Below are 16,159 nucleotides of genomic sequence, written 5' to 3'. Positions count from 1 at the left end.
ACTGAAATCAATCTACTTTTTCATGATATTCTAATTTTATGACCAGCACCTGTAAATAAGGCAGACAGGGGATCATCTGATCATCATAGACTTTAATACAACAGAGTGCCTCCAGTCAGAGTCTATGTGTAAATGTATTAGCTTCTGTTTGACCCAGACAGCTTGGTGTTGCTATAGTCTGTGTCCAATGAGCTCCTGGGAACCTGCACCTGGCTGAGCCGGCGTACCATGAGACCACCACAGACACGGCAAACAGCAGCCACTTAGAAACAACAAACTGAAAGACTTTCACCTCTCCTTGTCGACGTGCCGCTGCTTATAGAGACGGGGGCAATGGGGCAAAAACAAAGGGCACAGGAGGAGCAAAGCGAACCCGGGGAGCGTGCAGAGCGGCTGCACGTGGCCGGCTCTGAGGTGGGCTCTCATTACATAACAGAGGCTGCTGCACAAAGCAGCTCCACTCAGCCCTGCAGCCTCCATCCATGCAGACACCATCAGCTGCATAGAGACACGTTTGCATTTAAAATACGGTCTTTCATTTGGTTTGTCAGGGAAAATGCAGACTGCCTTCAGCCTCCTGTGTTTATGGTCATAATAAATGCATGAGTGAACTGGAAAAATATAAATCTAGATAAGTCATTAATTTCCTTAAAATAAGCGCATTTGTTATTGGATTGAGGAGATAAAAGACATTTTACAAATGGAACAAAACAATTTAATTTAAAAATAAGAAAAAAATATTTCAATATTATGCATATTATCTAATTTTCTTATTTTAAGAGTAAAAGTACTAATTCCATTGGCAAACTATCTCATTTACCTGCTCAAATTAAGGGTAAATCACTTAATTTAAGATATTTTTACTTATTTAGATCATTTTTCCAGTGTGATCTAAACTGTCCACAGAAGTATGAGGAATCCGGATCCAGGCTTCTGATGTGAACACCATGTGAACATTCTGTTCTCACACCTTTCACTCATCTCAACACTTTGTCTCCTAGCAACAGGGGGGGGGGGGGGTCGGGTTCACATCTGGATCCGTTTCTCCTGAGCGGTGCAGGGATTACAGGCGGTTATATAAGCGGTGTGAGCAGCAGCCCTCTGCCCGCAGCTGGCTCCACATCCAGCGGCTGTCTGAGGATTAGCAGCCGTGGGGACCAGAGACCCGGATCACCGGGAGGGAGCCTCTTACCTTGGCCTGGTTTATGAGGAGCCCCACGAACGTGGAGACCAGCACCGATCCGGACATGCTGCTCTTCCTGCGCATCTCCTGCTTGAGGAACGGGAAGGCGGCGGCGGGCGCCTCCTCCGGCACCGTCACCGTGTAGGACTGCCGCATGCTCGGCATGCTGCTGCCCCGGAGCCTCGCCTGTCTTCCTGGACTCTTCGGTTCGGTGCTTCTCTTCGGCTCAATGAACTCCCCAGCGGCTCCCTTTCATTCATTCACTAACGTTACGTAAAACGTCACAAATGGCGCAACGCCCCGAAGCTGTGGCGGTAATCAGGCTAAAGAACAGCGCAAATTAAAGCGGAGAGAAACAGCTGAAGTTCGGCTGTGGAGGGACCAATAATCCTGTTTGGTTGCGTTTAACAGGACTGTTGTTCCGCCTCTTTAAAGCCCGCCTCCGGGCGGGATCCTGACGTCACTTCCTGTGTAGGAGCTGCTAGGAGACTGACTCATCCGCTCCAGGATGAGCTCAGAGAATATTCTAGAGCAGTTCTATGGAGGGAAATCTGTTCCATTATTAAAGTCGCAGGGAAAACATTTAAATGTCAAATCATTCTGGCTTAAACATTTATATAAATTAACTCTTTATCAGACAACAGAATTTTTGGGCCAGGCTAGATTTTTTACTTCTGTTTCGAGAAATAGTCGTAACATTACGAGAATAAAGTCTTAATATTACGAGAAAAATGTCCCAACGAGAATAGTAGTGATGGTGTGATGAAGCCTCATGAGACATTTGAACCGTTTTGCTAATTGCTTTAACGATCCCCAGTTCATTAAGCCTCGTGTGAACATGTCACCACCTACTGGTGGAGTGCAGAACTACATGTTAGTAATTTTACCAGATTATTTGTTTTTCTTTTTTATTTCCCCATATAAGTTCCTCTCAAATTGTTGATTGGTCTGTATAATAAAATCTGTTGTAAGTTTTTTATGTGTAAAATATCTTAGAATAGAAAAATCAGTTTTTCTGCCATTTTAGTGAAATAAGCTCAAGCAGACAGTGAAAGTGCTTTTGCAAATTAGGCATTGATGAACAAAATTAATGCTGTTAGTCATTTTATTCAAACAAAATAGTTTTTCCACAGTTTTTGGTTTTAATCAGGCTGGAAGTTATGGGTTCAACCACTCTTTTTGTCAAACCAACCAATCTAACTTGGCAGTGTTTTTACCCAATCTATATTTGTACGAGGGCAAGCTGATACAAACTGGTCACATTAGCCAAAGAAAAAAAAGTTTTATTGCAACTTTCAAAAGTCTGATGTGGGTCTCAAACCATCAATCTCAAGAGTGGAAGTCCATCTCTTATAGCTGACGCCACTCGCAAGATGACAGCCATTACATCTGTAACCAGTGGCTGGCTCAGATTTTGATCATGACAATGTTTAATTTAACCAAACTAGTTTTAACCAACTAGATTAGTTGTTTTTCCAACTAATCTATTCTTAAGAATCTATTCAAACTCTATCCAACTGACAGCAGCTCTCCTCCAAACTCCCACATCTTCACTGAATACTGAAGTGAGGCTTCGGACGTCATCTATTTTGGCTCCTCCCCCAAATTAAGCGAGCCTCGATACGCGGCTTGCTTCATTTGGAATGGGGGTAATAAACAACCCCCATTCCAAAGGTCAGGACCCGTTCATCCGTTTCTATTTGTATGTTTTCTAAACTAAAACCAGGCTTAGTTGGGCTGCTGGATAAAACCTGGAACTAAACGCTATTTCTGACATTTGGAATTGAAAAATCTTCCTGGATGGAAGAGAAACGTCTTCAAACTTGGAAACAAAGTCCAGGATTGATTTTAACTTTTTTAGGAATCAGATGTGAAAACAGCAGAAGCAGATAAAGGGGGAACTATGGTTCCCATTTCTAATAATAATAATAATAATACTTTGGACTTTTAATGCAATTTATGTGTAATCAAATCCCAAAGTGTTACATAGTAAAACAGGTGAGTGCATTTCTGGGATTTTCTTCATGTTTGTCATAGTTTCTAATATTCTCACATAGTTCTATCTGACGATCCAAACATGTTTCCAGGTTCACTGACTCTCTCTATTGTGTATGTACCAATGTAGCCACAGTGACAGCAGACATTTCTGGTGACTTTGCATCTGACTGTCAAATGTGCAAAGTCCAGATGCAAAAACGGAACCCGCATTCAGTCCCGGGTTCAATGAATCGCTCTGTGGGTGGGACGTATTTACATATTCAATTCAATTCAGTTTATTTATATAGCGCCAAATTCACAACACATGTCATCTCAAGGCACTTTACAGTTCAACCAGATCATACAGTCAAATTGATACAAAGTTTTCTATCTAAGGAAAACCAGTTGATTGCATCGACTCATTGACTCAAATACAATCCCCCACACTAAGCATGCTTGTAGCGACAGTGGAGAGGAAAAACTCCCTTTTAACAGGAAGAAACCTCCAGCAGAACCAGGCTCAGTGTGAGCAGCCATCTGCTGAGGCCGACTGGGGTTCAAGGAGACAGAAGCAGAGATACAAAAAGCAGCTGTAAAAGGCGGCCCCGTCCAGGAAACACACAGCCAGGCAGACGAGCTCCAAGGCAGCTCCCATGCCAGAGGACGAAGAGAGCACATCCACTCAGTCACGGTCAGAGAAACAGGACCACACTGGAAAACAGGCCGATCTCCAACATCTATAAACAAGGGTGTTGATAGAAGCAGCACAGCTGATGTTTCTTTCCAGGATGACGTCACAGCCAAACAGGAACAGACGAGGCAAAGCTACTCTGAGGAAAAGCAGAGAGAGCAGAAGGTTAGAGATTGAACTAACAGATTCTGCAGAATAGGAGAACAGAGAGAGAATGAAGCAGAATGATGAAAAAGGGGTCCCTATGTCCTCCAAAAGTCTAAGCCTATAGCAGCATAACTATAGAGATAGCTCAGGATAACCTGAGCCACTCTAACTAGAAGCTTTATCAAAAAGGAAAGTTTTAAGCCTAGCCTTAAAAGTAGACAGGGTGTCTGCCTCACGGACTAAAACTGGTAGCTGGTTCCACAGGATAGGAGCCTGATAACTAAAAGATCTGCCTCCCATTCTACTTTTAGAAATTCTAGGAACCACTAGTAAACCTGCAGATTGAGAGCGAAGTGCTCTGTTAGGAACATAAGGAACAATCAGATCTCTGATATAAGATGGAGCTTGGCCATTTAAGGCTTTATATGTGAGAAGGAGGATTTTAAATTCTATTCTGGATTTAACAGGAAGCCAATGAAGAGAAGCCAGGATAGGAGAGATATGATCTCTCTTTTTAATTTTCATTAGAACTCTGGCTGCAGCATTTTGGATCAGCTGAAGGCTTTTAACTACAGTTTGTGGACTTCCTGATAGTAAAGAATTACAATAGTCCAGCCTTGAAGTAACAAATGCATGGACTAGTTTCTCAGCATCACCCCTGGACAGGAGATTTCTAATTTTTGCAATGTTCCTCAGATGAAAGAAGGAAATTCTAGAAACCTCTTTGATGTGGGATTTAAATGACAGGTCCTGATCAAAAATAACACCAAGATTTTTTACTTTATTATCTGAAATCAGTTTAATCCCATCCAAATGAAGTGACTGGCTAATCAGCTTCTTTTTCAGAGACTCTGGTCCAAAGACTATAACTTCTGTTTTATCTGCATTCAGAAGCAGAAAGTTAAGAGTCATCCAGGTTTTTATGTCTTCAAGACATGCCTGTAATCTATGTAATGGGTTAGCTTCATCTGGATTATAGCCAGATATAGCTGGGTATCATCAGCGTAACAGTGGAAATTAATCCCATGCTGTCCAACAATTCCACAATATGTACATCCTCCTCTCTGAATTCTACATGGTGTAGTCAGATAGATGTGATCTGCATATTTAAGTTTAAACGTAATTCAGCGTTCGCCTGGTTAATTGATCAGTTTTGCAGGGGCTGAGAGGGGACTGCAGGGGGGGCTCCTAAACACCGCTATGACTCTGTAGAGGCATCAGATGCTTTTCATGGCAATGATATGTGCAGCTGAAGGGAAATAAGCTCGTATCCCCCTTTTTCATCATTCTGCTTCATTCTATCTCTATTCTCCCACTCTGCAGAATCTGTTAGTTCAATCTCTAACGTTCTGCTCTCTCTGCTTTTTCTCATAGTAGCTTCATCTGGTCTGTTCCTGTTTGGCTGTGACTCCATCCTGGAGAGAAATATCAGCTGTGCTGCTGCCATCAACACCTTTGTTTCTAGATGTTGGAGCTTGGCCTGTTTTCCAGTGTAGTCCTGTTTCTCTGACTGTGACTAACTGGATGTGCTCTCTTCATCCTCTGACATGGGAGCTGGCTCGGAGCTCGTCTGCCTGGCTGTGTGTTTCCTGGACGGGGCCGCCTGTGGAGCTGGTTGACAGTTGCCTTTTGTATCTATGCTTCTTTTTCTATGTCTGCTTCTGTCTCCTTGAACCCCAGTGGGCCTCAGCAGATGGCCGCTCACTCTGAGCCTGGTTCTGCTGGAGGTTTCTTCCTGTTCAAAGGGAGTTTTTCCTCTCCACTGTCGCTACAAGCATGCTTAGTGTGAGGGATTGCTGAAGAGTCAATGAGTCGATGCAATCAGCTGGTTTTCCTTAGATAGAAATCTTTGAATCAATCTGACTGGATGATCTGGTGAACTGGATCTATAAAGTGACCTGAGATGACATGATGTGAATTGGAGCTATAGAAATAAACTGAATAGAATTTATTGAATATCCTGGCTTCACAAATCCCAGACCTGGGTTTAATTATTCTAAAAGTAGTTTAAAATAATCTAGTTCAGGTTTCATGTGTGTAGTTTGTGTAGTTTTTTTTTAATTAGAGTGGATTAAAGATGCTGAAGGTTAGAAAAATGAAGTGGAATCGCCCTTTATTAACTTCCTGAATCGGAAACCAACTTCAGCTTCGTCAGTCTGTCTGTTTAATCATTACCTATTTTCATAGATTTGAAATGACAATAAAATTAAATGTTTAAATACATAACGATGAAGTTATTATGGTCTATTTTGGTATCATCAATCAAAAATGAACAATTATTTGTAGAAATGTGAATAAAAAAGAGAAAGGAAGGAAAATCTTTTCCAGTTTGGGTTAGACGTTGAAGCGGTCAGATTCACATAAGCCTAATTCCTGCTTGTGTCTGTGGGAACTGCTTACAGGATTCATGGTAGTGTAGGGTGGATTTGGAAAACACTGTTTACCATGAACACACTGATGAAACAGCAAAAACATCAGCTGCCTGTTTACCAGCGGACCATCATGTGTGTCTCAGCTACAGTCACACTGAGGGTTGGAGCTTTTCCAAGAAAACAAACCAGTGAGCGAATGGACGAGGTGACGAGGCTGCATCTGAGTCAGGAGCTTTTAAAGCCACGAGACGCGGTTTTCTGAGCTCTGTTCAGTCCGTCTGAGAAGACCGAGAGCTCAGACAGCGAACTGCCCGCCGCCTTCAAGGTCCAAGATGGAGAAACGATCGATGGCTCTACTTCTTTTTAGTCAAAATACATAAATAACACCTAAAAAAGTAAATAATGGCACATGATCCCCAGGTTTAAAGAACCATAATGCCAAATTAACGCCATTAAACTGCTTCAGGTTGTGTGGAAAACAGACGCCGTCTCCCACGATCAGATGTCCGGATAGGAAAGGCTGAGTTTCACCTGCAAAACAGCTAGTGCAAAAACACAACTTCCTGTCCAAACTGTTGCCATAGCAACCCTTATCTTGAGAAGTAGTTTAAGATCTAACTGAAATTCACATCATGTCATCTCAGGTCACTTTCCAGTTCACCAGATCATCCAGTCAGATTGATTCAAAGTTTTCTATCTAAGGAAAACCAGCTGATTGCATCGACTCATTGACTCTTCAGCAATCCCTCACTCTAAGCATGCTTGTAGCGACAGTGGAGAGGAAAAACTCCCTTTGAACAGGAAGAAACCTCCAGCAGAACCAGGCTCAGTGTGAGCGGCCATCTGCTGAGGCCCACTGGGGTTCAAGGAGACAGAATGACAGAAATGAAGGTAAATATCAGTTCACTAGAACCTGAGTACGAACTCGTGTTCTCACCAGGTATGTTCTTGAGAAGAACCCAGAAAAGTCTGGACTCTGGGAGAACGGGAGCATGCAGGATAAATCTGGGTCGACTGGAACAGAAGCGTACTGATGACATCACCACATTTAAAGTTCGTCTGGAGCTGCATTTCACCTCCTGTTATAATTAATTATGACTTTTTTTCATTTATAGCGGGAATAATAATGAACACAATCAGATAAACACAAATTAAATGAATATTTTGTCAAATAGAACAAAAATATCGCCATCAGGCCAGCGGTACTTCACACACGGCTATGCAGAGAGATGACTGCTGCAGACGGGCTAACGTTAGCCCTGGCCGCTGCAGACGGGCTAACGTTAGCCCTGGCCGCTGCAGACGGGCTAACGTTAGCCCTGGCCGCTGCAGACGGGCTAACGTTAGCCCTGGCCGCTGCAGACGGGCTAACGTTAGCCCTGGCCGCTGCAGATGGGCTAACGTTAGCCCTGGCCGCTGCAGATGGGCTAACGTTAGCCCTGGCCGCTGCAGACGGGCTAACGTTAGCCCTGGCCGCTGCAGACGGGCTAACGTTAGCCCTGGCCGCTGCAGACGGGCTAACGTTAGCCCTGGTTGCTGCAGACGGGCTAACGTTAGCCCTGGCCGCTGCAGACGGGCTAACGTTAGCCCTGGCCGCTGCAGACGGGCTAACGTTAGCCCTGGATGCTGCAGACGGGCTAACGTTAGCCCTGGTTGCTGCAGACGGACTAACTTCATGCCTGGCTGCTGCTGAGTTGTTTATGATGTACAGAGATTAATGTAATAAACAATAAAAACTTGGACCTCTCCCTGTCTAACACAGTAAATTACTGTAAATGTTGGTTTAATGTTGCATTAATTCAATAAGGTGATTGTTTTTTTCTGCCTGAGTTTATTTTCAAACCAATTTTACATTTGTATAAATTATATTCTACCTTAAAATGGGACAATAAAGGGGTTTTCAATTCTATTCTTTTCTAAAATTTTGCAAAAATTTTATTTTGTCTGATTCCATCATTGTATTATTATTTTATTTATCATTTGGTAGTCTTCTTACCAATTACTTTTTAAATAGTGAATTCACGGAAGGCTAGTTTTCCCTTTACTGGAGTTAATGTATGTTAAAGTAGTGTTACAGTGTTACCCGTAAGTCTAATTTTTGGTACCGCTCTGTCCTCTGGACCAAGGAAAAACATTAATCACTATGGCTCTGTTCGAATTCATGGGCTGCGTCCTCAGAAGGCCAGATTCTAAGGACGATGACGTCATAGCGCGGCGCCGAGGTCTGGTTGGATTCCGAGAGTCCTCGTTACGCGGCCTTAAAATGCGTCCTTCTTTTTGCCCGATTTGAAGGACGGGTCCGATGTATCCTCGCTATCCTTGGATATCCCAGGATTCATTGTGAGACCAAGCAAGCCCTGATCAGAGGAAAGGTTACTTGGCACCTAATAGTGGTGAATATTGGAAGTTCAGTTTAATGTAATAGAAATATGTGAATAGTTCCATCTGAAATGAATGAAAATAGTTTTTTTAATGGTTATAGAGTCAGATATGTGGCGTAATGTTTGATTTATCTAAAGGTTTTAATCTGTTACTGATTAAATGGGTTTGGCTGGAATTTAAGGACGGATTCTAATAGATCTGCAGGGTGGGAGCTATAAATCTGATAAGAGTTTAATTTTTTATTTATTTTTACTGCTGTTTTGCACAATGTGCTTAGCTAAGTTTTTTTATACATACATTGTTTAGATTGACTTATATATTTCTACCCCTTTTATAGAATAGAATAGAAAATCCCTTTATTGTCCCACAATGGGCAAAGATTATTGAAAATGGTCACACAAATGAGGACCTTAGAAAAATGTCTCAGAAAAACATAATAGGGACGAGTTAAAATATAAACAATGAAATCCTGTAAAGTGTTTTAACAATGTAAAAAACTGTGCACCTAGAGAATTAATAACCAATATGCAGCTATGGACATTTTTACAGTAATATTTGAAAATAGCAGCAACATCAGAGATGTGCAGAATGACAGCAGCAGGTTATTTATCTGACTAAGGTTTCTATCATTACATTTGATTTGATTAGTTCCTGCTCCCGGTGGTTGGAACCTTTATTCCACTCTGGATTCTCATCAGTCTTTTGGCGTTTCTCAATTCACGAGAACGCGAGTACGTACTCGCGTTCTCGTCAAGTCCGTTCTTGACGAGAACGTATGGCAAGCCAAGAAGGTCATATTTCGCATTGAATTCTCGCGTTAAGAATGAAGTTAACCCGCAAAAAACGCGCGTTCTCCCGAGATTACGCCGCTTTTTACGCCGTCTTTTACCAACAAGCGCCGCCTTTTACGCGCGTCATGATAGTACCGCAAGACGCGCGTTGAATACGCGCGTTGTGTCGGTCAGAACGCGCGTATTTAACGCGCGTTTTACTAATATGATAATGATGTTCTTCCTTCTTTTCCTACAGCCAATGCATTTGAACTGGTTGCATCCAATGGCTGATCAAGGCAGCCAGACCAAGAAAGTTCATCACAGATCTGCTTTGTGGAAAACTGCACAGAGCTCAATGTTGCAGCATTGCCAGAATTCACTGCATTGCCGTTTCACAAAGCCTTAATTTTAGGAATAAATCCACTACATACACTTTGCTGTTATTTTGAATCCATTCCATGCCTATTTTCATGTAAAAACGTTTTGCATCAACATACATCGCCAACTAATGTTTTGTATTTACAGGTATTAGTAGGAATGTTTCACCAACTATCACCACCGAGAGGTGGCGTGGTGGCTTAAGTGACCTCCTTCAATGCAAACGTTTTGCTTCGTGGCAGGTTCGAGTCCGACTTTTCCCTTTATATTCTGTCTTGTCTCCAACCAAGCCCATTTATTTATTTATTTTTTTTCTGAGAATATAATCATAAATGTAGCCTACTTCACTGTTTTTGATCCATCGCCATGCATTCTGTCATGTAAAAACATTTTATATTGTACTAATAAAATGACAATAAAGGGGACACTTGTCTTCCAGAAAATGTGTCGGTCTGACTTGTTTTCTGAATATTTTCCTGCATATCACCAACCTTTTTCCATAATGCTTTCTACAGCCATGGAGCAACTGCTGTTAAAATTAAATTAACAGGAAGATTTCTTATTAAAAGTGTTATTAGTGCAATGAGAAAAAACTTGCTTAGTTGAGCCAGTGGAGGTTTGATGATCCCCATAGCTCATGTTCTCTGTCTCATACATATACATACATACATATATATATATATATATATATATATATATATATATATATATATATATTAACCACGTCACATAAATGTTCTTTCAGTCCACAATGCTTTCAGTCTGCAGATGGCGCCATATAACGAGTAGGCTACTGGCAGAGCAGCAAACAGGTGTTTGCACCAAAGCTGTGGAACAATATAGGCAAGGTGTGTCTCTTTTTCAAGAGAGAACTGGATACTGGATTCTTTCATCTTTTTTATTTATTATGAACTATTATCTATTTCCCACTACCTTTGACCACTAGTCAGTACCTTTACTTATGTGTACTAGAACAAGATCCAAATGTGCAAGAGTCTAATTACATTTTCATTGTGGAGTAGGAGACAAGGTATGGATGCAGCACCTTCCATTGGGGGTGTATCCAGAAAACAGGTACTACGTTATTTAGATGTTACATTTAATTTTAACAGCAGTTGTTCCGTGGCTGCAGAAAGCATTATGAGCTTGGGAAAAGGTTAGCGATATGCAGGAAACATACAGAAAACAAGTCAGACAGACACATTTTCTGGAGGATAAGTGGCCCCTTTAATGTCATTTTATTAGCACAATGTAAAAAGTTGTTACATGACAGAATGAATGGCGATGGATCAAAAACAACAGAGAAGTGGGCTACATATATGGATTATATTCTTGGTTAAAGGCAAGAGAGAATATCAAAGGCATAGGTTTGATTTCAGCTTTGGCAGGGACACTATTGGTCTTCAGTTTCATTGGTCTAATGTCATTGGTCCTTTGCAAAAAGATGCATACTCTTTTTTTTAATGCTTAATGTGAGCATCAGGCTTTGATGTGTTTAAAGAGAACAGCATAATTTCTTCCTAGATTAATACAAATCTTATAAGCACTACACTCACTAGATGCTGTTTAGCAATGTTTGAAGCATCACTGGCTCTGATCAATGTGCAATTAGGACTTTTTCCACTTTGAAAATGTTTGCATTTAAACTTACCAGTAAGACAGAAGGTAAACACATTCCTATTTAACCAAATATAGTCTAAATATGCCTGTTATATGTTGACGTAGCATGTGTTTTCTTTTGAAGATGTATAACTGTACAGAGGTAAACAGGTGAAACCCACTCTTATTCTAGGCTAAAACAGGCGAAAGCTTCTGACTGCAGTTCTGTGAAGAAGCAGGAGATAGTTTGGATTTTTGGAACTTGAGAAATGAAAGTAACCAAAGTTAGGATTTCTTCTATAAAACAAAATATTCTGAGTCAGACAGGAGTTCTGAAAGCTGCTGTTGAAATGAGCAGTCTGTAATCTATCAACATTTCTGATTCCCTTTCACCAATATTTCTTTTCTATTACTGTTTTCTGTTTTTTGACGGCAGTTCAGGTGTATATAAAAGCTGTTAATTTATTTTGTAGAACATAACACGAGAAGGATGCTGACGTTCTTCTATTTTTTTGTTTTCCACATAAAAATAGTTCTATTTAATTGATTCTACTTCTAGAAATAGGATGAAGACAAACAGAGGAACTCTATTTACACTGATTCTATTTTTCTAGATTTCCACACAGTCCATAAGTAAATTAGTACATTAATGTCTGGTAAATAATGCTTGAATCTGGCTGTTTATTTTGGATACTATTACATTACAGATAAGATAGTGTTATATTGTCTTTTATAATTATTAAAAGTGATTTTATATTTGAATAAACTTAGGCTGATTCTTAGTGTTGTGTTTATAGATGATGCCACTAAAAAAGAAAATAGACATAAGGAGCTATTTAAACAGCAAGCAATATAGGATGATGATAAAAGGTTGTTACACATAATCCTTTACTATTATAGACGCACTTGTATAATAGAAACATTATATGATTGTAGGAAACAGATATAATGATGCAGGGCAGCCTCAGGGTGAAGCAGCTGCCCTTCACTGCTGCATGATGGAAGAAATGTGTTTGGAACGTTACCATAAAATATGGGTTGAAACTAATGATTATTCTGCAAATTGATTAATCTGTTGATTATTTTTTTGATGAATTGATTAATAATCAGATCACCCAAAGGTTCCTTAAAGTAGATTTTTTTACGAAATGACCCCAGGTGAAACAGAAACGTTTCCTCTGGAGGAGTTCTGGATGGAGAATATTGACAGACTAAAACTTTTTTTTTTGTCCTAAATGCAAAATGTTTACATATTTTTTCATAATCTTGGTATAATTCCTGCTCTAAGCGTGTCGCTCTATTGGCTTAAAGGCACATTTTAGTGGCTCTATACTCCAGTTATTGATTAATCAATTACTAAATCAGTTGACGATTATTTAAATTATTGATAGATGTGATTAATTGTTTTAGCCATAGAACAAATTTATGAAATGGGCTACATAGACTAACTACAGCCCAGATGTACAACTTGTATAGTGAAGTTAATATTTCAAAATCCTCAGTGTCAGTTCCTCTTATAGTTCCAGTGCACATGTAAATACAATACATTTATTTGCCGTCCGTTGAATGTATTATTTTGCATGACACAGAGAGAGCATATTAGATAAAAAAATAAGAGTGGGTTTCACCTGTTTACCTCTGTACAGTTATACATCTTCAAAAGAAAACACATGCTACGTCAACATATAACAGGCATATTTAGACTATATTTGGTTAAATAGGAATGTGTTTACCTTCTGTCTTACTGGTAAGTTTAAATGCAAACATTTTCAAAGTGGAAAAAAGTCCTAATTGCACATTGAACAGAGCCAGTGATGCTTCAAACATTGCTAAACAGCATCTAGTGAGTGTAGTGCTTATAAGATTTGTATTAATCTAGGAAGAAATTATGCTGTTCTCTTTAAACACATCAAAGCCTGATGCTCACATTAAGCATTAAAAAAAAGAGTATGCATCTTTTTGAAAAGGACCAATGACATTAGACCAATGAAACTGAAGACCAATAGTGTCCCTGCCAAAGCTGAAATCAAACCTATGCCTTTGATATTCTCTCTTGCCTTTAACCAAGAATATAATCCATATATGTAGCCCACTTCTCTGTTGTTTTTGATCCATCGCCATTCATTCTGTCATGTAACAACTTTTTACATTGTGCTAATAAAATGACATTAAAGGGGCCACTTATCCTCCAGAAAATGTGTCTGTCTGACTTGTTTTCTGTATGTTTCCTGCATATCGCTAACCTTTTCCCAAGCTCATAATGCTTTCTGCAGCCACGGAACAACTGCTGTTAAAATTAAATGTAACATCTAAATAACGTAGTACCTGTTTTCTGGATACACCCCCAATGGAAGGTGCTGCATCCATACCTTGTCTCCTACTCCACAATGAAAATGTAATTAGACTCTTGCACATTTGGATCTTGTTCTAGTACACATAAGTAAAGGTACTGACTAGTGGTCAAAGGTAGTGGGAAATAGATAATAGTTCATAATAAATAAAAAAGATGAAAGAATCCAGTATCCAGTTCTCTCTTGAAAAAGAGACACACCTTGCCTATATTGTTCCACAGCTTTGGTGCAAACACCTGTTTGCTGCTCTGCCAGTAGCCTACTCGTTATATGGCGCCATCTGCAGACTGAAAGCATTGTGGACTGAAAGAACATTTATGTGACGTGGTTAATATATATATATATATATATATATATATATATATATATATATATATATATATATATATATGTGTATGTATGTATATGTATGAGACAGAGAACATGAGCTATGGGGATCATCAAACCTCCACTGGCTCAACTAAGCAAGTTTTTTCTCATTGCACTAATAACACTTTTAATAAGAAATCTTCCTGTTAATTTAATTTTAACAGCAGTTGCTCCATGGCTGTAGAAAGCATTATGGAAAAAGGTTGGTGATATGCAGGAAAATATTCAGAAAACAAGTCAGACCGACACATTTTCTGGAAGACAAGTGTCCCCTTTATTGTCATTTTATTAGTACAATATAAAATGTTTTTACATGACAGAATGCATGGCGATGGATCAAAAACAGTGAAGTAGGCTACATTTATGATTATATTCTCAGAAAAAAAATAAATAAATAAATGGGCTTGGTTGGAGACAAGACAGAATATAAAGGGAAAAGTCGGACTCGAACCTGCCACGAAGCAAAACGTTTGCATTGAAGGAGGTCACTTAAGCCACCACGCCACCTCTCGGTGGTGATAGTTGGTGAAACATTCCTACTAATACCTGTAAATACAAAACATTAGTTGGCGATGTATGTTGATGCAAAACGTTTTTACATGAAAATAGGCATGGAATGGATTCAAAATAACAGCAAAGTGTATGTAGTGGATTTATTCCTTTGTGAAACGGCAATGCAGTGAATTCTGGCAATGCTGCAACATTGAGCTCTGTGCAGTTTTCCACAAAGCAGATCTGTGATGAACTTTCTTGGTCTGGCTGCCTTGATCAGCCATTGGATGCAACCAGTTCAAATGCATTGGCTGTAGGAAAAGAAGGAAGAACATCATTATCATATTAGTAAAACGCGCGTATTCAACGCGCGTCTTGCGGTTCTATCATGACGCGCGTAAAAGGCGGCGCTATGGCAAGCCACAACGCGCGTATTTAACGCGCGTTCTGACCGACACAACGCGCGTTGAATACGCGCGTCTTGCGGTACTATCATGACGCGCGTAAAAGGCGGCGCTTGTTGGTAAAAGACGGCGTAAAAAGCGGCGTAATCTCGGGAGAACGCGCGTTTTTTGCGGGTTAACTTCATTCTTAACGCGAGAATTCAATGCGAAATATGACCTTCTTGGCTTGCCATAAGAACGCAGGAAGAGCGGACTTGACGAGAACGCGAGCACGCAAGCACGTATGTGTATTGGAGCAGAAGCGTACTCGTGACGTCATCACATGCAACGTTGTTTAGCATTTCTTTAACAGTCAAAACTATTTATTCCCTACACAAAACATGTTGAAAACAATACTTTTAATTTCTAAAGCTTAAAAAACATTAAAAAAAATTACCGAACCGCAAAAAACCGCCATCAGAAGGAGCGGTAGTTCACACATAACTAGACCGAGAGAAGTGCACTACAGACGGGGTAAATTTGGCCCTGGCTGCGGTTACCCTCGGAGGTCTGCTGGTCACTCTGGTCCGCTCAACGTCGGACTTTTTTTTTAAATTTCGCACTAACTCTGTAAACAGACCACACAGGGAGGCTTCAATGTATAATGTTATCGCCTCAAACGAGTTCAAAACGTACTTTTGAAGAACAACAGCAGCAGAAAAGGGAATGTTTAACTTACCACTGTGAGCGCTGTCTGGAATCAAGCTGCGGCCGCGGTGCATTCTGGGGAAGCGGTCAGTCTGAAGAATGCACAAGTCTGCTCTGATGCATGCTCGATAAAGAGGGCGGGGTGAGAACAACATCCGGGGATTATATGCGTTCTCGATCTGGCGTTCTTGAGAATTGGAACGGTACTCGGGCTGAGGCTGATGACGTTTCACGAGTACACGAGCACACGAGAACGCTCAAGAACGCATATTGAGAAACGGCCTCTGTTCACTTTAGAGTAAAAAAGTAAAATAAACATAAAAAAAAGAAAAAGTTTTGAAAAGTTCAGTATTC

General features: G+C 40.3%; 1 protein-coding gene across 5 annotated transcripts in view; it reads right to left on the bottom strand.

Moving 5' to 3' along the window:
- The window catches only part of usp2a (ubiquitin specific peptidase 2a), a 75,351-nt gene that overhangs the window by 25,677 nt on the left and 33,515 nt on the right, over positions 1-16,159 (bottom strand). Inside the window, exon 1 of one of the 5 annotated variants that reach the window (XM_038273431.1) lies at positions 1,193-1,576. The exons of 3 other annotated variants lie outside the window; for them this stretch is intronic. In XM_038273431.1, the coding sequence (XP_038129359.1) occupies positions 1,193-1,348 (156 nt within the window). In that variant the 5' untranslated portion in view covers positions 1,349-1,576. Of the gene's footprint in view, positions 1-1,192; positions 1,577-16,159 lie in introns of those variants that run through there. One more of the 5 variants, XM_038273432.1, reaches the window with a different exon arrangement.

This window comes from Cyprinodon tularosa, unplaced genomic scaffold (genome assembly GCF_016077235.1).
Source record: "Cyprinodon tularosa strain WSP-4 unplaced genomic scaffold, ASM1607723v1 ctg871, whole genome shotgun sequence".
Taxonomy (NCBI): domain Eukaryota; kingdom Metazoa; phylum Chordata; class Actinopteri; order Cyprinodontiformes; family Cyprinodontidae; genus Cyprinodon; species Cyprinodon tularosa.
The sequence above is the reverse complement of the archived record's forward strand: the minus strand, read 5'-3'. Positions and strand labels throughout refer to the sequence as shown.